General features: G+C 44.9%; 4 protein-coding genes and 1 pseudogene across 6 annotated transcripts; 3 read left to right on the forward strand and 2 right to left on the reverse strand.

Moving 5' to 3' along the window:
* LOC127758400 (extradiol ring-cleavage dioxygenase-like) lies at positions 1-1319 on the reverse strand (annotated as a pseudogene).
* A 2757-nt stretch (positions 1320-4076) lies between these two features.
* LOC127760058 (uncharacterized) lies at positions 4077-4898 on the forward strand. The gene has a single exon (XM_052284270.1). It carries the CDS (start codon positions 4138-4140, stop codon positions 4729-4731), a length of 594 nt encoding a protein of 197 aa, XP_052140230.1. The 5' UTR covers positions 4077-4137; the 3' UTR covers positions 4732-4898.
* A 2715-nt stretch (positions 4899-7613) lies between these two features.
* LOC127783654 (dirigent protein-like) lies at positions 7614-8637 on the forward strand. The gene has a single exon (XM_052310851.1). The coding sequence runs from the start codon at positions 7614-7616 to the stop codon at positions 8295-8297; it is 684 nt and encodes a 227-aa protein (XP_052166811.1). The 3' UTR covers positions 8298-8637.
* A 1917-nt stretch (positions 8638-10554) lies between these two features.
* LOC127783624 (uncharacterized) lies at positions 10555-13505 on the forward strand. Of its 3 annotated transcripts, none has more exons than XM_052310816.1 (4): positions 10555-10841; positions 11050-11135; positions 11656-12229; positions 12404-13505. In XM_052310816.1, exons 1-4 carry the CDS (start codon positions 10623-10625, stop codon positions 13253-13255), a joined length of 1731 nt encoding a protein of 576 aa, XP_052166776.1. In that variant the 5' UTR covers positions 10555-10622; the 3' UTR covers positions 13256-13505. The 3 variants fall into 3 exon arrangements, with proteins under 3 accessions (XP_052166776.1, XP_052166783.1, XP_052166790.1); XM_052310823.1 differs by having other exon boundaries at positions 10694-10841; positions 11046-11135; XM_052310830.1 differs by lacking the exon at positions 11050-11135 and having other exon boundaries at positions 10703-10841.
* Positions 13506-13671: 166 nt separating this feature from the next.
* Positions 13672-16352, reverse strand: LOC127783644 (ribosomal lysine N-methyltransferase 3). Its single transcript, XM_052310840.1, has 6 exons — positions 16300-16352; positions 15842-16220; positions 15375-15571; positions 15071-15216; positions 14908-14963; positions 13672-14788 (listed from the first exon to the last, which is right to left on the reverse strand). Exons 1-6 carry the CDS (start codon positions 16329-16331, stop codon positions 14114-14116), a joined length of 1485 nt encoding a protein of 494 aa, XP_052166800.1. The 5' UTR covers positions 16332-16352; the 3' UTR covers positions 13672-14113.
* Positions 16353-25967: the final 9615 nt, after the last annotated feature.

A 25967-nucleotide genomic window follows, 5' to 3' on the forward strand; every position in this document is an offset into this window, starting at 1 on the left:
CTGGGCCACAACCCAAACCACCATGCATGCAAGTTTATTGCAACTGAAAACCACAAGACACGGCCGTTAGGAAATACAGGCACGAACGTACGTCTACGTTAATAGGAGTATATTAACGTAGATCCCACGGAGATTATTAATTGTTAAGAGTAAAATGGCGATGATATAAGCAAGACATGTTTCACTCTTTGCATGCGGCGATCGGTTTGTTCTTGGTGGTGGTGGTGAAGCGGTACGACGCGTGGGAGAGCATCGCGTTGTACCAGCTATGGTGGATCAGCTCCGCCTTGGCATCCTCCCCGGCGGCGCCGAGCGCGACGTGCAGCGGGAGGAAGTGGTCCGGCGACGGGTGCGCCATCTTACCGTGCGGCGCCTTCTCCTCGTACTGCTTCACGTCGTCGTGCCTCCCGCCCGCGAGGAGCGCCTCCTGCAGCCACCCGTCGAACTCCGCCTCCCACCGGGGCACCGGCGTGCCCTCGGCGACGGGCGCCATGCAGCTAAGGTTGTGCGTGGCGTTGCCGGAGCCGAGGATGAGGACGCCGTCGTCCCGGAGTGGCGCCAGCGCTCTACCGAGATCGTAGTGGTACGCGCCGTCGCGGCCGGTCTGCAGGGAGAGCTGGCACACCGGCACGTTCGCCTCCGGGTACATGAACATCAGTGGCACCCACGCCACGCGCCGTGGTCAAGCCCGCGGCCGTGGTCCTCCCTCACCGGCCAAATCCGGCTTGCTCCAAGAGCTCTTTGGCCTTCTTCGCCACATCAGGGGCGCCCGGCGGCGGGTATTCCAGCTGCATGGGATGCCATGCATGCATTATTCAGTTTTTTTTTTAAAGGAGGGCACAAGTTTTGCCTCGTGATCAGATACAAGGCATGCAACAAACATGATGCATGATCAGATACATGATGCATGCAACAGTTGGACCTGAAACATGGACTTGGGGAAGCCATAGCCCTCGAAGTCGTGGATGGTGTCATTGTTGCCGCGGACGACGTTGACGGTCGGCGTGGCCGTCTCCCAGTGGCCCGACACGATAAGGATGGCACGCGGAGGCTGCGCGCCCGCCACCGCCGCCGGTAGCCACGACCTGAAGAAGTGCTGCGCCGGCATCGTGTCGTCGATGGAGAGCGTGGGCGTGCCGTGCGATAGGAAGAAGGTACGAAGGTGTCCATGGCCCCCCGCGCCCCGTACGTACGTTGTGTACTCCTCGTCCTCTCGGTTTCGGAGGCCACTCCCTGCTGCTTATCTTATCTCGCCGCGTCGGCGCGTCGCGTGTGCTAGCTGCCGGTCGGGTTGGGCTTGGCTTTGGCTCTGCCTCCATATCCTTCTATTTATATACGCGCCGCGCGCGGCGTTGCAACGTTGCCGGCAGCCGATGAGGCGTGCGTTGGTTGCAGATGATTGGGAGTGCGTTAGTTGCAGATGATTGGGTCAGCCGATGAGGCATAATCGTACGTACGTTTCACAGGTGTGCAGTAGTAGTTGGTCGATATGACTTCCGATCTACTCCAGTCTACTAGACCGCACACCTCACCTCAAGTTGCCGGCAGCAAAAGCTGCGCTTGAACAGCCAGCAGCTCGCGTTCTAAATGGATGTTAAGCTTTGGATATAGATAGAATATGCATGATGGAGCAAAATTCTCACATGGTTGAATTAAATTAATATTATAAATTGCTAACAAATAGTATAGAAAAAGTGGTCTAAGCATTCAAGTAGATGTTTTAAATGGGGCCTCATTCATTCGCTCAAGATTATAACATGAGCTACTTCAATTTCAAACTTAAATGTACGTATAATGCTAGCTCAACAACCTCTCCCTAGTAGAAAAAAGGTATTTCCTTACGGTCAAAATATGCCTTTTCTGGTGGCTAGACTAACTGCTAGCGTCAAAAGGCCAGTGAAAATCTAAGGTTTTCACAAGCGAAACTTTAACCACTAGCGATAATCGTTTTCGCTGGCGGTAGTGTTATATCAGCCGCCAGCGATAATCGAATTCCGTTGGCGGTTGTGTTATACCGTTCGCCATAGATAATCGATTTTGGTGAAAAAAAAAACCATGCAACTGCCCTCTAGCCGCCAGCAAAAATGAATATGCCCACATGCTGCTACCCTACCCTGTATTCAAAAATCCACGGCACCAAATCTCAAATCCTAAATCCACAACAAGCACAAATTCCACAAAAATGCCATCACAGATCCCAAATCCACAAATTCACACAAAAATTTCACATCACAACACAAATTCTACAAATTCCACGTCACAGATCGAGCACAAAAGTTTTACATCACAAAGATTAAGACGTGAGGCATCACAGATCGAGCACAAAAATATTACATCATAAAGATTAAGAGGTGAGGATGGATTCATTGCTCCCGAGGGAGGGCGTGGATGGCCGGCGGCGGATCCGCTCGACAGTGCCGGCTCTGCTCCCCACCGCCCCTCCCACGCACTGGTGCCGCCGAGCACCACCACTGCCCCCTCCCTCGTGCCTCTCCCGAGGACAGGCGGCGGCAGATCCACTCTCCTGAGGCTCGCCAGCGCCAGATCTGCACCTCGTCGCCGAGAACCACCGCCACTCCTTTCCCGCGCCACTACCGCACCTCCTTCCCCGCACTGCTGCCCCCTTTCCCACACAACGATGGAGAGTGAAGAGAGGCTGGCGGTGGAGAGGGTGCATCTGGAGGGAGGAAGAGGAACGAGAGGATAAGGACTAGGTGGATAAAGAGTGGTGGGTGGTGATTTTTTAATGGGCGATGATATTTTTTAAGTGTGTGATTTTTTTAAGGGTGACACTCTTTAGTACCCGCCAGCGTTTCGTTAGCGGTAGGTTAAGAAGCCCGCTAGTAAAAATAAGGTTATTTTTGGAAGCGGACTTCTTAAGCAACCGTCAACGAAAACTGATTTTCATCGGCGGTCCTAAACTCACCATCGGCGAAAATGGATTTTCACTAGTGGTTCTAAACCCTCTATCCCTCGTTAGAATTTCACAAGTGGATTTCTCATATGACGGCCAACGGGAAAAAAAGGGTACTGTCATGAAAAATCATTTTTTTAAGTAGTGTCTGATGTACTAAGACCCTGTTTGATTCAGCTTAGGATTATTATAATCTGAATTATTATGAGTAAGCTAAAACAAACAAGTATATTATTATGATGGATTATTATAATCTGTAAGCCAGATTATTATAATCTAATAATCTCCTCTGGAGGAGTTTTTTTCATATTATTAGGTGGTTAAAGACCCACTACCCTTAGATACCTTCAATAATCCAAAGAAACAAACAAACCGCAGCTTATTTTATGTTAGCTTATTATAATCCAGCTTAGAGTAATCTGATTTAATAATCTAGATTACAATAATTTTGAGCTGAAACAAACAGGGCCTAAGCTGAAAGAAACAGACAACTTATTGAAGTAGCTTATTATAATCTGGAGTCCAGCTTATTATAATATGATAAGCTCATTTAGGTGAGCTTTTTTTCAGATTATTGGGTGAAAAATTACCCACCATGCCACCCCACTCCCTCTTTAGACTTGCAAACCCAATAATCTAGGCTCTAATAATCTAGTAAAGAAACAACTAACCGCTTATTCTACTATAGATTATAACAATTTAGTTTATAGTAATCTGACTCAATAATTTAGATTATAATAATCCTAAGCTAAAAAGAAATAGGGGCTAAGTCATTATGCAATAGTATAGCTTATTAGTTTATTTTATCTGTTACAACAACACCTAGTCCAGCCTAAGACATGTATTCACCTCACACTCACAGTGACACAAGTGCATTGCCGTATACACGACGACATCATGCCGACCATGCCATGTGGAAGTCCAGGAAGAGCAATCTAGATGCATAGTTTTTGGTCACGACTCACGAGGCTTAACAGTTTACAGAGGAAATGAAGTTCATAGTTTTGACTAATTGACTTGGACGGAGACCCCGCTGTTGAAGGTCAAGAACGTGCACAGTATCTCGATTCCTCAAATTCCCGTGCGACACGTCTGCTGCTTCCATCGCTTGCTAGTTACATAGTCCATCCTGGTTCAGCTATATAACTTGATCAATTTAGAGATAGTGAGCACCAAGAATCAATCAATCGAGCAGAAATTTGATCTGTACATCTCCAGTCACCATGGCTGCCGCCGGCAGCAGCAAAACCGCGAACTTGTTGCTATGCCTGACGATGATCTCCTTCGTGCAGCTGGCACAGTCCTCACCGAGCGGCGACAAAGGCATCAAAGGGTTTCACGGCAAGAAGCTTAGCTTCACCCTGTACCAGCAGGAGACCATCAACAAGACCAGCTACATGGTCGTCGGCGGCGTCGCCGGCGCCGGCGTCAGCGAGACCACCACGCCCTTCGGCACCGTCTACGTCTTCCGCGACGACCTGACGGTGCGCGCCGAGAGGTCGTCCCGGGTGGCCGGCGTGGTGGAGGGGACCTCCGTGACGACCAGCTTCGACGGGCTGAGGAGCCTGTCGCTGGGCAAGATCACGCTCGACCACCGCGGCCACCGGGGATCCGTGTCCGTCCTCGGCGGCACGCACAACACCCGGCCGTCCGACTGCCCGGTGGTCGGCGGCACAGGCGACTTCGGGTACGCCGTCGGCTACGTCCGGACGTCGCCGGTGAACCTGCGCGCGCGGGGATCGTCGGTCACGTTCAAGGTGGAGTTTCACCTGTACTGGCCACCGTATGCTCATTACGCTCCAACTTCAAAGCACTAGACACTAGTCAAGTCGCTGTCTTCCACCTTGTTGAGCGCGTATGCGTGTGAACTCGTTTATGGGTGAGTGGATTTTCATCCCTCGAGGGATGTTCACTTGTTTATATGTCATTTAAATAATTATAATAAAATTAAAAAAAATCAGAGAAGATGTATTAATATGTGATATATATCACTTTACAAACATACAAGTTCAAATTCAACTTCTACATTAAGCAATGAAAAAAAACAAATTTGACTGTGGATATACATTGTTGTAGTTTAATTTATTTTTTTCGTCGCGAGATGTAGAAGTTGAATTTGGACTTACATATTCGTGGAGTGATATATCACATGTTAATACATATTCTTTGTTTTTTTTAAAAAAATCATGACCATTTAAGTGACATGCAAACAACGAGTACATATCCTCTCAAGGGATTAAAATGGTTTCCCCGTTTCTAGCAGTCCGATATCATATGGTTTCTAGCGATCACCCGTCCTACTCCCCCTCTCTCTCTCTCCCCTCCTCCTCCCCTTCTTCTCTTCTTACTACAGTAAACCACAAAATTTTTTTAAAAAAAACAAAAAGTTAGAAAATTTTATGTATAGAAATACTATATATAAAAAATTTGAATTCAAATTCAAATTTGATTCAGATATGTAAACTTTTGACTTATAAACTTTGGGTCTATAAACTTTAGGTATATAAACTTTAGATGTATAGAAATACTATATGTAGAAAATATTAATTCAAATTTGAATCGGATATAATTCAAATTTGAATCGGGTATGTAAACTTTTGACTTATAAACTTTGGATCTATAAACTTTAGGTGTATAAACTTTAGATGTATAGAAATACTATATATAAAAAATATTTGAATTCAAATTCAAATTTGAATTGGATATAATTCAAATTCAAATTTGAAACGGGTATATAAACTTTTGACTTATAAACTTTAGATGTATAGAAATACTATATATAGAAAATATTTGAATTCAAATTCAAATTTGAATCAGATATAATTCAAATTCAAATTTGAAATGGGTATATAAACTTTTGACTTATAAACTTTAGGTGTATAAACTGTAGATGTATAGAAATACTATATATAGAAAATATTTAAATTCAAATTTGAATCGGATATATAAACTTATGGTCTCTAAACTTTAGATGTGTAAACTTGAGGTGTATAAACTTGAGGTGTATAAATTTACTAAAATAAGAAAGTAATGTGGTAAAAAAAAGAAAACCAGGTGGAGAGAGGGGGGACACCCGATCGTTACCCCATCGGCTAGGCGATTGATCGCCCATTAGAGGTTTCGTATCATATCATGCATCTGCTTGTCCTTTTTCAGTCTCTCGCTGAGTTATTAATATAGAGTTTGAATTACCTCTGGGAGGTATTTCTGTATTTGGTGTAATAAAATTCAAGATTGATAATCTGAGGAATTTTCATGAAAAAATTAAACTACTACCGATGATGCGCTTATCGAATTTAGATTTGGTCAGTTCGTGATTCTTTTTTGGGACTTGGGGTGGCAAAGCGCACTAACGGACCGAGATTAATCGAGAAAACGGACAGACCTTCGAGTGTAGATTTGACCTTATTACCGACCCAATCACCCAAATAACAAGAAGCCGAACTAGAACGTATAAAAGGCCCGTGCCACAGGTGGGGTCTTCCCCCACGGCGTTCTCTAAAAAAAAAGGCCCGTGCCAGATTAGACTACCTTCGTTTAAGCTCATTGGCTGAGCTAAATAGCTGCTCACAAAACTTGGAAAGTTATTAGCAATAATTAATTAAGTATTGATTATTAAAAATTTTAAAAACATATCTATTTGATTTTTAAAAAACTTATATATATAGAAAGGTTTTCATGAAATACACTACAGTCGTTCGGAAAAAATGTTTACAGAAAACCAAAGGTAGCTAGCCCAAAAAACTCAGGCTTATTTTTTTTTCAACCATCATGGTACACACCTTTTAAACTACTAGAAAAAATATCCGTGCGTTGTAAAGGGTGAAGTTTATTTTAATCTTATCATTGTTATATGGTTTAGTTAAGATGAAATTCACTGTGGGAGTTCGCTTGGATTATATATATATATTTCTTTAGAAAATCATGAGCTGTAATTAGGACTCCGATTGTCTCAAGTTAGTATGCGAGTTTTTTTAACATATAAGGCGTGCACACATTACAAGATTCAAAATTAAAAATATTTAACCAATAATTATTATAAAATAAATCATTGGATTGGCATTTAAATTTACTTTAAGATGGTTATAATTTTGTTACAACAAACCTTATAGCATATGAGTAAATATAAGTCAAAGATTAGTTTTGAATAATGTGCCAAGTTTGACCATGCCTTATATTATAAGATGGAGGGAGTATATGATCCCTTCTGTATTACCAAAAGTGAACGATCTTAAAAATGACTCAAATACGAATATATATTTCCAAAAGCAAACGAATTTAAAAACCGATTCTTACACGGATGACGTACTAAAATACCGGCACAAACATTTTTAATTTTTATGATAGTAGAGATTGAATGGTGTATTTTGTAGAAAAACATTTTTTATATAAGTTTATCAAAAAATCAATACATTTATTTTTTAAAATTTATAATAGTTAATACTTAATTAATCATTAATGCTTCATCCATTTTACGTGTGGCCGTTAATCCAAGGAAAAAAGCTAGCGAACATCAATAATCAATCAAGCAGCTATCGCCATGGCAAGCTAGTGAGCAGCAATAATCAATCAAAAGGAGTATTTAGCAGTTAGCACCACCTAAGCTCAAATTCTTCCTCCGTTTTTCTCTCTCTCGCGGTTTCAATAGGCCAACACGGGAAGCTAGTGAACAGCAATAATCAATCAAGCAGCCATCGCCATGGCAGCTACCAACACGGCCATGAGCTTGGTGCTGTGCCTGCTGGTAATGATCATCTGCTCCACGCACCGGTTGCTGCATCCCCAACCCCAGCTTGCGGCGACGGCGGCGGCGTCGTCGTCGTCGCCGTTCTCGTCACGCAGCAAGATAGGCAAAGACATCATTGACAAGACGGTCAGCTTCACCCTGTACCAGCAGGAGACCATGAACAGGACGGGCTACGTCGTCGTCCCCGGCGTCGACGCGCCCGCGCCCGCGCCCGCGAGGGTCGTCGTCAGCGACGCCGGCGAGCCCTCCGCCGACAGGCAGCCCTTCGGCAGCATGTACGTCTTCCGCGACAACCTGACGGTGCGCGCCGACAGCTCCTCCCGGGTCGCCGGCGTGGCGGAGGGGACCTCCATCTCGACGAGCTTCGACGGCGAGGACGGCCGGAGGAGCGTGTCGCTGGCCAAGATCACGCTCCACCACCGCGGCTACCGGGGCTCCGTCTCCATCCTCGGGGGCACGCCCAACATCACCAGGCCGTCCGTGTACCCGGTGGTCGGTGGCACCGGCGACTTCTTGTACGCCGTTGGCTACGTCCGGTCGTCGCCGGTGGACACGCGTGGCCGGACTCGGACGACGTACAAGATGGAGCTTCGCTTGTACTGGCCGCCGCACGCCTATTTCGCTCCAATTCCGTAGCAACACACCGATCAATGTTCTTCCATTCGCGTCTTATTCCAACTATAATTCCACGCAGAAGTTATTTTTGGAGTTAATTTGATACATGAAAGGAGAAAGATTTAAATGATTTTATTGCCCTATAAGTATTATTGTACATTTCAAATGGTGCATTGATAGATCATTTATTCATGAGGCACAATATTGACTAAGATAATGTAAGGGGAATAAAGGAGGTCATATGTGATGATGTAATTAATTTGTTTCCACTACTCCTGGTTAATATAGTGATACTGAAAGTTGCTCAATCCATTCAAAATAATTGACACCGGCACTATTTAATTTTAAATTTAACCATCTTTTGCAAAAAAAAAAAAGAATACATGAAAAATATGGTATACTAGCGAACAATGTGCTGTCAAAAATATTATCATACAAATTTCTTTCATTAAAGTGAACCGACTGTAGTCAATTATTTGAGAACAGAGGTAGCAAATTATGAGTTTAAACATGAATATTTTGGTATTTAGATTTACCATAACATTTACCACGGAAAGTTAAATGGCCTCACAGCACTTTGTGCATATATAGATTCTGTTTTTATTTTATAAATCGGCGGGATGCTCTAGGATTTACCTGGATGGAAGTTCAAATGTGGGGCAGACACACCAAGGGTGCGCTCCACATTATATATGTTTTGTACAAACTTTATCATTTGTTGAGAAGGAGGTGGTATGGACTCACAAGAAGTGTGTGCTTTTATAGGTCGAGTAATAGGCTCCAAACATTGATCGATGAAGGATTTGCACATCCATTCAATCTAAGGACTTAAATCTAGCTAGGCAAAACGAGATGCACATCATAAGTTATGCTTAGCTCCCACAATTATTTTTTACATTGAATTGTACATTCAAGCCTGATTTTCTCGCATGTTTCCGTATTTCAAAAGTACGGTCGAGTTGTTTTGTTTGCACTAAATAAAAGTACTGCTCCCAACGTTCAAATATAATAACTTCTGCGTGTTTCCTAAATTTTGAAAAACTCACAGAAAACACATATATTTTGGAATGGACATAGTACTCCGTAGTTTCAACCGTACACTTCTGTACAAATTTTCCCAGTAAAAAAAATTCAACTAGCATCAACGGTAGCAATTAGGTCAAAACTGTGATACGATAAAACCATGTTACATGGATACACAATAAAGATATGGCTAGTATTGGACTAGCGACCTAAGGTACCCTTTTTTTCTGGATAATCCGTTTGGATGCTTACCTCACTTTGCCACAATTTTATGTTAAAAGTATATCAAGCTATAAATTGTGCGGCTCCAAAATTAATGGTCATATTTGTGTCAAACTTTAGCTAAAAAAAGAGCCTATAACTTGTGGGACCAAAAGATAAGAAAGCATTGCATGCTAAAATTGTAGAAACCAACCAAACACTAGCCATATTTTACCACATTTTGCCATAATAGTCAAGAGTGGTAAAATTAACACAACACCAATGAAGCATGCTCTAAACACTTGAATGATTTTGTAATTGTTATTTAAGGGTCCAAACAAATCATTTGACTATTAGAAAGTTAAAATAGATTTTAAATAGGCTTTTAAAGAGATTTATGTAATCAAGTTTTTATGAAAAGTTAGGGTGAGTTTGAGGAGAGGGGGATTGAGAAGATTGGGAAGATACGTAAAACGAGGTAAGCCATTAGCGTATGATTACTTGAGTATTAACTATTTTAAATTTCAAAAATAGATTAATATAATTTTTTTAAAGCAACTTTCCTATAGAAATTTTTTACAAAAAATACACCGTTTAGTAGTTTGGAAAGTGTGCGCGCGGAATACGAGGTCCCTTTCTCACCAATCCCCAGAACGAACGCACCCTTAAACATGAAACATGTCATATTAATCCATGGTACCCAATGTGATATTTGCCCATTGTAGTGGGGCCTGTCTGTAAATATCATTGTGCTTTAAGCTAGTTTAATAAAGTATAAACTTTCTTCGTCTAAACAATATCCAATTATAGAGATATAAAAAGGTGACAATATCATCTCAGACTTTTGGTCTCAGTTAGTCTTGTAAAAATATTAGAAAATGCTTTTGGAGTTGATTTTGAAATTTTTTCAATCGAAGTTTATTTTCCAGTTTCTGTTTTCAGATAGATAAAAACACACATATAAAAGTTTTATTTATAATTATTTTTTATTTACAAATATACCTTTTGGGCTTACCAGAACAAGGAGAGAAGAGTCTGGTCACCGGTACACCACGGCCGGACAAACCTCGCCGCTTCGCTTCGCTTCACCCTTTTTCGGTTCGCTCTAGCTCCTCATCCGTTATGCCTTCCCCACCTGCCGCTACCCCACGCCCCCTTCCTCTCCAGGTCTCCCCTCCCCCCTTCCCCTTGTGCGACTTGTGTCGAACCCCGCAGCCGCCACCCGTAGACGCGACCTCAGCAACCCCACCCGCTTCCTCTCCGGGGGCGCGGCGTCAACCCACCCTTCCTCTCCACGGCAAGCGCCGCGCGTCTTGCCCCCAGATCCGGCGCCCACCCCAGGTAAAAGCCCTCACCCGAGCTCCGTTGCGTGCAGGGAGGGATGGGATCAGGGGAATGGGATTGGGGGTTGGGGCGGGATGGATCAGTTGAATCGGCTGCGCTAGTTTGGAACTCGAACACCTTGGAATAGTATAGGTGGGTTGAATGGTCGCAGGTGTTGCGCTTTTCTGATGCGGTTTCGTTTGCTTCTGCTGCTGTGTGAAGGTAGCCGGCTGTTGCTTGCACGCGTGGATCACGTACAGAACCATGCGGCGGTAGGAACTTGGGCAAGATTCCAGATGGTTCGCTTGTTTGGTGAGCTCTTGTAGCATTGATTGTGCTCCGTTCGATTTCATTTTGGTGCAATCCCTAGCACTCTAATTTTTCTTGCTTGCAAAATAAACGGTGTAATTATTAGACTTTATTTCAGTTATTAAACTTACAATGATCGATAGTTATAGTTCAGTACTGCGGTTACCCTGTTTCGCTGTGCTGTTTTGACTTCTGTTATAGCATGCTGAAAACTGAACTTGCCAAACAGGCAATTGATGGGGACTTTCCTTTTTTGAGCCAGCAATTATAAACTTATAATTATTGATAGCAAAGTTCAGTATTCCAGTTACTCAATTTCATACTGTTCAGAATACTGGCTAAATAAGTCAATTCATGTGTTCTAGTCTTGTGACGCTTCCTTTTCTCCTGTTCCAAACTATTGTCACGGTTTTCCTCCCGATGTGCAAACATTGCTTTGTTTTCACTTAAATTTATTTGACTCATCTTGTATGGTTTGTTACATTTTAATATGGCTTAAAACCATAACGGATCATTACTGCAGCTTTCTTATGAGGATTAATAATGGGAGAATGAAGATGAGGAACAAACAACGGAAATCATCTGCTCTCAACTTTGATGCAGGATGCCGATCTTCCTTGTCTTTTATTGTATGGAGCTTGGTGGGAGTTGCCCTCATTGTTTGCTTCTTTTCTGTTGTCCGTCAAGCAGACACTAGGCAGAACCATATTTATTTCAGACATCTATCTGCTACCAGAGAGTTAGAAGAGATTGAGGAGGAACATTTCCGCTTGCCACCTCCTCACAAAGTTAATCCTCGTGCAGTGAAACGGCGGGGGCCTCGCAAGGCTCCAAAGGTTATTGATCAATATTTGGATGAGTCATCAGCAGTACATGCCTTGTTCTTCCCTGATGAAAGAAGTGCAGTGAACCCAACAAAAGGTGGAAATGACAGTATGTACTTCTATCCTGGTAGGGTGTGGCTGGACACTGATGGACATGCCATTCAAGCCCATGGGGGTGGTATTCTGTATGATCATATCACTGCCAAATACTACTGGTATGGAGAAAACAAAGATGGGCTAACCTACCAAACTCACCCCAAGAGTACATATCGGGTAAGTATAAATTCTAGTATAATATCTTCCTTGTTTTAGTGACTGGTTATCTTAGCAATTTGTTCTGATACCAAAAAAAAAAAGGGTACAACAATGGATTTTGAGACAAGTCTGTGGCTGATTGGTCCTTAAGTACGCATGTACTGATAAGTGGTTGTCTTTATAATTTTCCAGGTTGACATTATTGGGGTAAGCTGCTACTCATCAAAGAACCTATGGTCATGGACTAATGAAGGAATTGTGCTTCCTGGAGAGCCTACTAATGTCACCCATGACCTTCATAAATCTAAGGTGCTTGAGAGACCTAAGGTGATATATAATGACCATACTGGACAATATGTTATGTGGGTGCATATTGATGATGCAAACTACACCAAAGCATCTGTTGGTGTAGCAGTCAGCAACTCTCCCACTGGGCCTTTCACCTACCTCTATAGCTTTCGCCCACATGGATTTGAAAGTAGAGACATGACAATCTTCAAAGATGATGATGGGTCGGCTTACCTCTTCTACTCTTCTCGTGACAATACTGAGCTTCATGTCAGTCCATTGACAAAGGACTATCTTAATATCACGGTAGCAATGAGGAGAATATTAATAAGACGGCATAGGGAAGCTCCGGCTGTCTTCAAGCTTCAAGGAACCTACTACATGATCACCTCTGGTTGCTCGGGTTGGGCTCCTAATAGAGCACTAGCGCATGCTGCAGAATCGATCATGGGTCCATGGGAGACATTGGGCAACCCATGCGTTGGAGGCAACAGGTTTTTCCGGTTGACAACATTCTTATCTCAAAGCACATTTGTGCTTCCCCTCCCTGGCTTGCCTGGTACATTCATCTTCATGGCAGACAGGTGGAATCCTTCTAACTTGAGAGATTCTCGGTATGTTTGGTTACCTCTCTTCATTGGGGGATTGGCAGACGAACCGTTGGATTACAGTTTTGGATTCCCAGCATGGTCGAGGGTGTCCATTTATTGGCACAGGAAATGGCGTCTCCCTGAAAGTTGGAAGGGGTATACCTGAATTTTGCCCTACGCACATGAAGTACATACAAAAATTACAGATGATAGATGCAATCATGGAACATAGTTTGAAGAGTTTGGTGATGTTCCGAATATTTCTCGAGATATCTAGTCAGTGCTTTCGTAGGCCTTTTTGTAACGCAAAAATAGTCTGTCAAGAAAAAATGTATAACAGTGCAGCTCTCAAAACAAATATTTGACTTGCTGTAACATCCTCCAAAAAGAAAGTTGAAATAGCTTGCGCGTGTTCATCCCGAGATGATGCTTGTAACAGGTAACATTTTTTTATGTTCCTGTTACGCGATGCCCCTTGCCCGGGGCTATCCCGTTATCAAATTTTTGTAGTTGTGTTTCTAGTTACTGTATCCGTTACATGATTGATCCCAATGAAGCAGAACTACAGTTACGCCGGCACGTTTGAATGTCAACCTGTGATCACGCATCTTGTTTAACATCCTTTTTCTTCGAAAACTCAACTGATTGAATGCCTGTATCTGATAAACTAGTCTCGCTGGGGATTGTTTATGTTGACAAGCAGCCAACGCACATGAACTAATTCATGAATTAATACTTGAAGCCGATGAAAACAAATTTCCATACTTGCATAGTTGCATGTGCTCCTTTACTACTCAAGTCATGTCAAAATATTGTCAACCTCAGAAAGAATTGACATGGAACAACAGATCACAGCATTAACAAAAGAACAAATGACTCGGATAAATTCCGTTGGTGATCTACCGCTTAAGAATCTACCAAATTGGGAAAAACAAACAAACTGCCTGTTAATTGCTAAAGCAAAATTTTAAGCAGGATATGTCGAGTACCAGTGCCATAATATATCATCATTTCCCCAAAATAGCTAGAGCTGTTTCCTCTTCTTGGTCTTTGACCAACTAGATGCATGTTTCTTCAATTTGTGAAGTATTGTTCTCTCGCTCACCCGCAGCACCAAAGAATGATAGAGATTCCTTTCGTTGACAGAAGAGCATGCTTGCAGTTTTTGCCTGTCATCTTCCAAAGTGTTTGAACCATAGAGGCTCTCCCTCATGTCAGCAAGGGATACAAGTGCAGAACAAACGCTCTCATTCAGCAAAAGCTTCTTCACATCAGGCAATTTTTCAAGCCCGCCAATATCTGGATGTTGATTGGAGCTTGTTACTCTAACAACCTTAAGCACACTACTAATGCTGTCGACCTCATCATCACCAATCAGATCATGAGCCACGCTGGCCAGCTTGTCATAAGCATCAGACTTCAAGGAGATGATATAAAGCAGGATCAAAAGTTCAAGCTGGGGCTCTCCATCATATGAAATCTCAAAGTAGTCAGCATCTTGGCTGGTGCAACCTGAATAGCCCAGATTATGCCAGAGTGATACCCTTGCTCTTGCATATCGACGGGAGTACTTAGAAGAGCACCACTTAGTAACCAGAGCTAAGTCGATGTTGACGATGTCATATGGGTTGTCCATCTCTGTGAAGCCATATCGATGAAGCAGAGCAGCATTTCCCATGGTACCGTATGTGTTAAAAACCTACAGTGGAACAAGAGGAAACATAAAGTTGCCTCAAAACAGGAACCTAACTGATATCTAACAGTGATACATTAAGCAATACTTTGGACCCAAATAAAAGATGGTAAGCACACAATTACCTCCTCCCCTTCATTGACATCTCTCACAACAATCATTTCCAAATCTTCATCATCTCCTACATAGTATGAACAAAACAACCATAATGAGTGAAGCTCAAAATCAACCAAGTACATGTCTAAATAAGGTCTATTGATGTTACATGCAGATGGTCATGGATGTAACCTGAAGGGATGTCGGCAGAATTTTCTATAGTTGACTGTTCATCAGCAGAAGCATTATTTGGATCTTCACCATCTTCACTATCTGAGTCCGAGCCTTCTAACACTGAAGTGAAGTGGACATGTTCCCCACCAGTCTTGTGGTTAAAACTGAAACAAATTGGATGGAGGGCATTTCCATATTAACGCTCAGACTTAAGACCAGCACAAATACATCATCACCTAAGTATGTGCACACCTGATGCATCGTTTCCAAATAACCAGGTAAACGAGAAATAATCTAATTACATGAGTAGATTGTAACTTACAGGTCAGCCAGGGGAACCATTCCAGACCCATGATAGCTATCTATTCGGAAGGACCTCGACGAAAGTAGACTCTTAGCAGAGAAATAATTCTCCAGGCTAAAATCATCTGGGTCAACCTCAAGTTCTCCTGACAAAATGAGTGGCTCAATACACTCTTTCCAGTCCTCACAAATGAACTGCCTGTCTTGCTTCACTATCTGCCTAGAAATTTTGCCGTTTTTAGAGCCATCTTAGTGATCAACCAATAACGCAATATGAAACATGAAATGTGTGCAACAGGAAAGTACTACATCATATGCATAATCAGCTCGCATTATGCTGATTTGAAAAGGAAAAATGGCCATAGTTGTAACTCCAGCCAGCCAAACATTGCAAGATAGATCAATTTCACTGCCTACCATCGAAGCATCAAGGCAGATACAAATCGTTGAAGCATTGCAACTTGTTACTACAATAGAAGGGCTCACCTTATCGAGCTCGGTGCCGGCCAGGAGGCGCTCGGCCTCATCGGCGGGCCAGACGAGCGGCACGGGCTCCCGCTCGGGGATCAGGCGGAGGTAGGCGTCCCACGGCGACTCGGCGCCGCGCGCGCGCTCATACATGACGGCGACGGCGAGCGCGAGGGGCCCGCCGAGCTCCGCGGCCTCGATGGCCTCGGCGGCGCCGGAGGTGCGCGGGGTCAGGCACGCGCCCCGCGGGATGGTGGCCACGAGGTCCCCCTCCCGGAGCGCGGCGAGGGCGCGCACGTAGACGCCGCCGCCACCGTCCTCGGCGGCGTCGAGGCGGAGCGCGTCGCTGCAGACGACGCCGTGGTCCCGCATCCACCGCCTGAAGGCCCGTAGGCGGCTGCGCGATCGCGAAAGGGTCACGGATCGTAGCGCGGCGGGGGAGCGCAGACAGAGAAGAGCAAAGCAGAGGATCTTACCGTGCGGTGGAGGTGGAGGCGGAAGCTTCCATGGCTGGCTGGCGGCGGCGGCGGCGGCGCGAACTCGCGACCAGGTTTTCGTTGCGGAAATCGGTGAGGCAGCAACCGCGCTGCAGGCCCAGCAGAGGCCCACCAAGGCCTGCAACGCGTGTATGTTAACAACCCTTCTCTTTTTTTTTTTCAAACACGTCGTTATATTAGAAGGAAGCATAGTTATATAGTTACACGATGTAATCGGCCAGAGGGTCATTGCCACGAAAAATAGGAAAAAACGCTACTCCTATATAAAGGGAAAAATAGGAAAAAAAAAACAACCCTCTTCTTCTAAACTCTGTAATCTCAAGAACAACGAAATTCAATACAATCTCAAAAGAAAAAATAAAGAAATTGAGTGAGAAGAAGTAGAGGAAACTTCTAAAAGTGAAAGTGAAGAAGAACAAGAGAGACAGAGAGGGACTGAGGTCGCATTAAACCAAAGCCACCGCTATGCCTCGTTAGGATTGGTGTATTGGCTTATATATGCTGTAGGGAAAAGTACACCTAAGGTCCCTCGACTTGTCATCGAGATACAAAATCGTCCCTCAATCGTAAAAACAGATACCGGGCGTCCCTCAACTATCAAAACCGTTCGTTTTAGGTCCCTCGGTGGTTTTGACCCCGGTTTTATCCGACGTGGCGGCCGAATCAGCGTGGGACCCACATGTCAGGATGCCACGTCATCTCTCTCTTTCCCCTCTTCTCTCCCTTCCCCCCTCTCTCTCTCTCACTTTTCCCGGCTTGCCATCGCTGGGATCCCCTCCCATCGCGGCGGACGCGGACGTGACTCTGGCACGCTCGCCTCTGCTCACGCGTGGCCTACCGTCGTGCCGCCTCACCACGTCCTCGCTCGCCGGACGGTGCCGCGGCGATGAAGCAGGTCTCAGCGTCGGCGCCTGCACGGGAGAGGGCGAGCGGGAGGGTGTCTTGCGGTGTGGCGGGGTCGGCGGCGGCGGTGGTGATGCGGCCAGTGACGCCGAGGAGGAAAGGCTCGTTGGAGACAGTGCAGCTCGAATAGCTCCATCGATCGCCACGGTGCTGGCGGCGTGAGGGGCGGCGGCGATGCGGTGATCTCTCCCCCCGGCAACCACTGCCATGGACGACGACGGCGATGGCGGCCTCGCTCTCTCCATCCCGCTCCCAATCGGCGCCATCTGCCTCCGCTCTTCTCCCCCGGTGACTGCGCCATGGATGAAGACAGCGATGGCGACCTCGCTCTCCCCATCCCGCTCCCCATCGGCGCCATCTAACTCCACTTTTCTCCTCCCGGCGACTGCGGCCATGGACGACGACGACGATGGCGGCCTCGCTCTCCCTATCCTGCTCCCCATCCGCGACATCTGCCTCTGCTCTTCCCTTGTAGGATCAAGGAGGCCGACTAGAGGGGGGTGAATAGGCGGTTTTAAAACTTAATAGCACTTAAACAAAACTAACCTAAGTTGCTAGGCAAGGTGAGGTGCAAGGTTAACTAAGCAACTAAGTTAAGTTTTGCAAACCTAAGTGGTATGGGCTCAAATATGTCTCTATGAATGTAAATAGCACAAATGTAAGTGCAACAAATAAATGAGACAAGAGACAAGGAATTTTTCACCGAGGTTCGGAAACTTGCCGGTTTCCTAATCCCTGTTGAGGCGAGCCCAACTCCACCGCTCAACCACAAAGCCACCGCACGCCCCCTTCGTCAAGGGGTGGGCAAGGCGGGAGCCAGCCCACGGAGAGGACTACCCAAGCCTCGATCACTCGGGGTAGTTCTTCCTTCACTCCGAAGGTGGTGAACTCCAAACCACTCACAAACGGTGCTAGGCCTCCTCCACAATCTCCTCGGAGAGGTCACCGGGCAACACCTCCACAAGCCGTCTAGGAGGCGGCAACCTCCAAGAGTAACAAGTCTAGGATGCTTGCCGAGGATGATCAAGTGCCACACTAGCTATAACAATGAAGCAATGCACTTGGATTGGCTTAACTCACTCTGTAACACCTCACTAGATAAACTAAGTGCACAAGGGTGTGAGAGCTCTTACAAGGGTTCAAGATAATGCAATGGAGTGCCAAAACCTTACCCTTACTGCTGGGGAGTGGGCATATATACCCTCAACCACCAAAACTAGCCGTTGGAACCGAAATCCCCAACTTTATGCTCTGCCGGTCAGACTGTCGTTGTGAGGCCGGTCAGACCGGACTACTTTGTAACGGCTAGAAAACTAGCCATTACAGGGCAATCATTGAGCCCACTCAACCTGGCCGGTCTGACCGCAGTGTAGTGGCCGGTCAGACCGTCCACGGCTCGGTCAGACCGCCGTCGGCTCGGTCTGACCGGTTGCGGCTCTGGCGGCTCTGTATCGCCACCAAAAACCAGACCAGTGCAACAGACCAGTGGGGCCGGTTAGACCGGCCTTACCACGCCGGTCAGAAAAACGGCTAACAGACCCGGTCAGACCGTAGGTCACTTTTTAGCTCAACCGACCGTTAGTAAAACAGCGATATCTCTTGAATCGGGTCTCGGAATTTGGCGTTCTTGGACTCTATGGAAAGCTTATTCAAAGGGCCATCCAACCCATGAAAAATCCATCCAAGAAACACAACTTAAGTTAAGGATAAAGGGCTCACACTCCAAATGATATCCACCGGACATACCCACAAGATGTCACTCACTCCTATTGGACATGCCCACTTCTCTCTTGGTTTAGGACTTGAGAAAACTCATCACACTTGGTTAGACAAGCCCACAAAATGCACCTACATGCATATGAACTAATATGGCACAAGATCATTCACAAGCTCGCTTCATAGACCCCTCTTGATAGTACGGCGCCTATCTAGCAAATCCGGTCTACACCAAACACCAAGACCGGGAAAAGACTAAGAAAACATTCTTAGCTACATTATACCTTTGCCTTGCGCCATCCATCTTGGGGTCAAGCTTGAGCCGAGATCAACACTTGTGACCATCCGGTTGAACCATGTTTATGCCGAGGTCTTGTCCATCCTTTGTCAAGACTTTATTCTCATCACAAGCTTGACTTCATTCTTGCCAACATGACGATGTCCTTGGCTTGGTGACCACTAACCCATGGTGTCATTCATTAGCCTCATCATCGTGGGACCTATTCCTTTTCACACCTCAAAGGAGAACATTAGTCTCAACAAATCGGTTGTCATCCTTCACTTGATGACCAACCGGTTGCATATGAAAGATATTGATGTTTGTTGAGTATTCATTAACATCACAAGTGTCATATACTCGTATGCAAGCTCAAGTGCAAAGATCCGATATAAATAATAGGTGAACAATATGGATCTAGAACATGCACAATAAATGTATAGGATTTGCTCCCCCTAAATATATGCATACAAATAAATATACAAGAGATGCAAGTGTATGCATAATTAGAGAATGACCAATGGGGGGTTTATCCTATACATATAGAGAAGGCTTATGTAGTAATGATGTAGACCAACATAAAACTTATACCTTCATGATCTCCATGTTCTCAATGTAAATGAGACTAAATAAGATAACATTCGAGTAAACATTAGTCTCACACTTATATATCAATAACATGGAAATCATATATATGAACCTATCAAAAAGTAGGAGATAAGAAGTGGTACATATCGTTTTATCTCCATGCATTTCATCCTTGTCATGATTAAGGTCCATCACAAAAGAATGCATGTCTTCCACATCTCATTATCGGGAAATAACCTAGTAGACAACTTATGCAAAAGAGAGGTTAATCCCATAAACACCGGTTTATCATCTATCACCAAAGTAACAATTACACAAATTGTTTAATCCAAGATCTTTCAATCTTTTCTCTCTTTGGTGATGGATAATAACCCGATATAAACAATATGGAGAGATGAGATGAAAAATGATTTCAAATCAAGATAGAAATCTTATAATAAACAAAATATAGAATAAGCTCCCCCTCAAGATGTGCATACATATGGATATGAAGGAACGCATATGCACATAATCAATAAAGATCAAATAGGAACCTCACACTATATTTTGGATCCACAAGAGAGACCAAGTTAGAATATGTGAAGTTTAATACATACCTCTCATCATTTTTACTTTCATATCCAAATGATACTAGTCAAAGAAAGGCTCATAAAAACGTTAGTCTCATATAATTAGATTTGTCATTAATCACCGAAACCAAATTAAGTCACTTGAACTTACATCCCTCTCCCTGCTCTTCTTCCCTTCCTGCCCTCCAGATGGTCGACGTCGACCGCCGCCTGCCGGTGCAGCCCGACCTCCTGCGCTCGCCCTCCCACGTTGCCGGCCTCCGTCGCTTCTCCACAGCAAGAAGCAAGCACCTCCGATGGTGGCGCCGCCTCCCGCGCACACGCCATGACGACGACGGCGTCTACCTGCCGCCGCCGCCGCATCGCCCGTTGCCGGCCACCACCGCCGCCGCCGCATCGCCGGTCGCCGGCCACCGTCGCTGATCCTCCTCCTCTCTCGCCTTGTCCCGTCGACTTCCTCCCCAACCAACCGGCTAGCCTACACGGGAGAAAACTGAGAGAAGAGGAAGGGATAAATGATGTGGCATCCTGACATATGGGGCCCACGTGGGTCCCACGCTGACTCGGCCGCCACGTCGGATAAAATCGGGGTCAAAACCACCGAGAGACCTAAAGCGAACGGTTTTGATAGTTGAGGGACGCCCGGTATCTGGTTTTGCGATTGGGGGACGATTTTGTATCTCGGTGACAAGTTGAGGGACCTTGGGTGTACTTTTTCCTATGCTGTACCATGGACTTGGTTGAGAAGCTTGATCATGGGCTACCTCATGGGCTGGGCTAACCAATCAACAGGAAGCCTAGTGGGTTCTTAACAGTGTAGTTTCCCTTTTGCCTGAACATTAAATCGCAGGTGAGAGATCGGCATATATCGGACGGGCAATGATGGCCATAATTCAAGTTTGGCCGCTGATCCCAATTGATTTTTTGCCAGCAGCGCTCTGTAATGTGCGTGCACCTGCTGTAACTTTCTGCCTGCAGGCGGCCGCCCACGCCAAAACACAGCACAGGTTGAGGTAGTACTCGTATTTGTTTCGCTGTCTTTCACTTTGCTGGTTGGTTCGTACTACAAACTTGAACTCACACACAGGTGGTGGCTTTAACTAATGCCGTGCATCAGTTGAACAAGCATAGAGTAGTTCGCTTGCTCTTCAGCTTGTCGGCCGCAATCGAAATTTAAATTTTAAATCTTAATTTTAAAATTGGGTTTCGATAGTTTCATCATATTTCTTTTTCGCGAATGCGTAAAAGGATTGTAGTTAATTTAGAAGAAGAATAGCAGAGTTTGGTTATACAACGCAAACGGTCGGAAGGCCGTGGCCAATGGTCAAAGAAAAAAAGAACAAATACCGAAAAGATAAGCTCATGTGAAAGGAAAACTCCAATCGCAAGGGAGGGTGGGGTAGGGGTCCCACTACACTCCGGCCTATCATAATTTTTTTTCAATCAAGACTTTTAAGTCATCAAAAATACAGATAAAAAAGTTATTTACTTACACATATACAATTAGTTGTACGTGAAAAGATAATCGTACCAGCAACAAAAGCATCTTAATGTAGCCCTTTGCATGTTCTACTTTCAGCAGTAGCCAATGCAAGATTACTACGGGAAACTATTCTAATCCCTTGAGGGGATGTTTCCTCGTTTGCTTAAAAACTATCTAAACGGTTATGAAAAATTCTGGAAAAATTTGACAACATTCATACAAACATATATACAACTTCACAAAATCTTAAGTCCAAACTCAACTCACACGTCGAGATATAAAAAAGACAAATTCAGCGTATGAATAGTAGCGTACTGTTTATATCTAAATTTGTCTTTTTTGTTTCTCGATGTGTAGATCGAATTTGAACATGAATTTTGGTGGACTAGTAGGTATCATTATACTCTACATTATTAATTTTTTTTAGATTTTTTCATAACTATTTGCATCAAATTTAGAAGAAAAAGGTATACAAGGGGATATCCCCTCGAGGGATTAGAATCCACTCCCGATTACTACTGCCTTTAGCCATCTGTGAACAAGTTTTCAGATAGCTAAAAAAAACTTATACTTTCGCCCGTTTAAACCAGCGCTAGATCTGCCAGGTTGATGCTCGCAATGTAGAAGGTGTAACGCGAACACTGTAAATCAGTAATGATATTACAGTAGCAGTGATTAGGCGAAAGTACAGTGCTACATGCACGAGATTAGGTATGCATGGTTACCGAAGGTACAACCCCTGCTGCCTCCTGCCAGCGAAGTAAAGGAATCAGCAAGAATAAAGGGGGAAGCGCGATTAGTAATCACCAACTTTTGCAATCTGCTGCAGCAAATTTATACACGCTCTGTACATGTAGCTGTGGATCAGCATTAACCATGGCGACAAGAAGACAAGCGCTAGAAAAGAGGAGGAAAGGCTTAGCTGTTGTTGACAATGCGCTAATTAATTGATGGATCTTCAGCAAGGCGAGCTCCAAATGCAATGCAGCCATGTTCTGATGAGATGACGCAGTAGTAGAGATTGAAGGCAAGGTCCCGGATGGTAGATGAAACTGTGGCAGCAGATGTCACATCATTTCTGGATTCACTCAACAACACTGAAGCTATAGGTGAGTGAAGCTATTACTCTCAATGGCGTTAGGTTTAGACTCTCTCTCTCGCGCTTCGGAAGGCGATTCTGAGGTCAACCTCAGGAAGGTCGTCAATGGCGGATTTGGCCCTGACAAGCGCGGGAAGAGGAGGGAGGGGATGCCCCCGACTTCGAGTCCCTCACGGGAATCTCGTTCGTGGGTCGTTTTAGGCCCGGGAAGCGGGTCGCTGGGCCTCGCGAGGCAGGATTGGGTTCGCGAGAGCTAGATCTCTGTAGCAGATGGGGGCCTGCAGCTGAGTTCATCGCGGAGGAAGAAGGTCTTAGCCCATCCCAGCGTTGGATTTGGAGGCAGAAGGGTTCGCCTCCATCCTCGAAGCTAGGGTTTAAGGCGAGGAGGGGTGAGGTGACGAGATTGGAGGCGAAGGCTAGGAGAGGCTTGCGATTTTCCTCTGGATTCACAGGTTCCCGAACTTTTGCGGAAGTGGTGAGAGAAGGTATGGATCGTAGACCGCAAGGGGGGTGGCAGCCGGTGAAGCGGCGATTTGGGGAAGAGGGGAGGGGATTTCGTGACCTCACCGAAGGGGAGTTGAGGGAGAGATTGCAGAGGGAAAGGGCGAGAGAAGGGGAGAGAGAGGGAAGCAGGGAGCGAGGTGGTGAACAGCGCGGACCTCGGCGTTTTGGATCACCGGTGGGACGCCGGGAGGGGGGCAGGGGAGCTGGTCGCGGCGACGGGAACTGGCAAGGAGGTCGTCCAGATGTGGCGCGGCAGGGCAGCGGTGGAGATGGTGGCTGGCATGGGGGAAGAGGGGATGGGGGCAGACTTGGAGGAGGAAGAGCAGAAGTTATCAAATGCTTCAAGTGTGCTCAAGAGGGACACCTTCAAATCGACTGCCCGAACCCTCCAATCTGCTATACATGTAAGAAATCTGGTCATATTGCTGCAGAATGTTCAAATTTCCATCGCAAGGGGATTCATTTGTGCGGATATGGGATTGCTGGCCAGTGCTTTAATAGCATGACGATTGAGACTGATGAGGGAGAAGATGATCAGATTCCTATCAGGGGGATATTGACTGTAATTAGTGGGAAAGGTTCTGTGGATCAGATAAAATGGCAGCTGAAGTACAAATTGTTTAAGGGAGTTGTGTGGGACTGGAAGGTGACTGCAATCAGTGAGAAAACTTTCCTGATATCTTTCCCTTCAAAGGAGGCTAGGAGAGAGTTGACAAAATTTGATGGTTTTGATTTAAGTTCCTCTATCAAAGCTAAGGTGGAGGAGACCAACAGGACAGAGGAATCTTTTGCTGAGCTAAGATAAGTTTGGATCAAAGCTTATGGGGTGCCTAGAATTGCTAGAAAGGAGAAGGAGTTGAAAGATCTATCATATTTGGTTGGGGAGCCAATTGAGATTGATGAGACAAGTTTGAGAGGTTTGGGACCGGTTAGGGTCAAGGTGGCAGTATGTTCACCGGAGGAAATTCAGGGAAGCACCTCTGTGTTCATAAACAGGGTGGGATATAGAATCAGATGGGAGACTGAAGAAGGAAACATGGAGCAACTGAATCCTTTTCCAAAGAAGAAAAAAGAGGAAAAACAAAAGGATGTTGACAAGGATAAAGGTGATGACAAGGGTCCCTCCAAAAAAAAGGGAGAGTCATCGAAGGATGGAGAAGCAAAAGGGAGCAGAGGGCCTGAACCTCATTCAGCTCCACCAAAACTGCCAGGGTCAAAACAACAGCAGTTGCTGGCCCTGACAATGAACCAAGTTTCAGAGAAGAATGGGGATTATAAGAATCCTGAGACAATACTAAAATCTGGAAGATATGCAGGCAAGGAGATGGTAGTATGGGAGTCACAAATGGAGCAAAAGGTAAACACAAAAGGAGTGCCAGCTGATCAGTCTCTAGATATGCTCACTCAGATGGATGTGGAAAAAATTGACAGTCTGTCTCAGAATCTGAATGACTCCTATGAGGCTGAAGATGAAGTGGACTATGACTACTCTGATTTAGAGGAGCAGGAGGGGATGATCTCAACTCAGAAACTGGAAGCTTACTTTGAAGAAGAAGGCAAAGAGAAAGATAAGCCAAACAGGTGAGAAATCTGCTTAGGGGAAGAGGATAACATGAGCATGGAGATAGAAATCAATCAAGAGGGAGATAAGGAAAATGAGCAATCCATGCATGAAGCTAAGAAGAGAAGAAAAGAGGTGGTACATGCTATCAGGCAGAGTGACAGGATCAAAAATAAGGATATCCCGGTAGCGACCAAGGCTGAAATCAGAACTTCAAAGAAGAATTTGGATAGAGGTAATGCTAATCCCTTTGATGTCTTTTCATCTATAGATAGAAGTCAACTTAGAAAAATTGCTGAATTAAGTAGTATAATGTTAGGTAACAATGATAGTGAGATAGATAGGAATTTGGATATCATCTGTGCTAGGGAGGAGGCCCAAGCAGCCATATTCCAGGCAATGAAAAAAGTGGAGGCAGAGGCAGAGGAAGCAAAAAAGAAGGGAGAAGGGGAAATTGATAGTAATTTGAGAGGGGAAGAAATTAATTCAACTGAGGAGGAATCAGAAGGGGATGAGGTTCTGATGCATGAGAACATTGAGGGGAGTATACAGACAAGGGGAAAGAAAAAGGGGAGAAAACAGTGCTCAAGTCAGAAGAAGGGGAAGGGGAGAAGAAAAACAAAGTTCAAATGAAAGTTCTATTTTGGAATATAAGGGGAATAAAGGCTAAGGGGAGGAGCAAACAATTGATGGATACGGTGGCAGAACAACACATTGACCTGGTATGTTTGCAAGAAACAATGAAGGAGGGTTTCACTAATAAGGAGTTAATTGCTTTGTGTGGAAATTGCTTCACTTGGCACTATTCAGCAGCTAGGGGGAGGTCTGGGGGGATGCTGATTGGTTTGAAAGAAGATCAGCTGGAAGTGTTGAGTGTAGAGATAGGGGAGTTTTTCATGAGTTTGGTGGTGATTCAGAGGAAGGATCAGTTTACCTGGGAAGTTATA

This window comes from Oryza glaberrima, chromosome 1 (genome assembly GCF_000147395.1).
Source record: "Oryza glaberrima chromosome 1, OglaRS2, whole genome shotgun sequence".
In the NCBI taxonomy this organism is placed as follows: domain Eukaryota; kingdom Viridiplantae; phylum Streptophyta; class Magnoliopsida; order Poales; family Poaceae; genus Oryza; species Oryza glaberrima.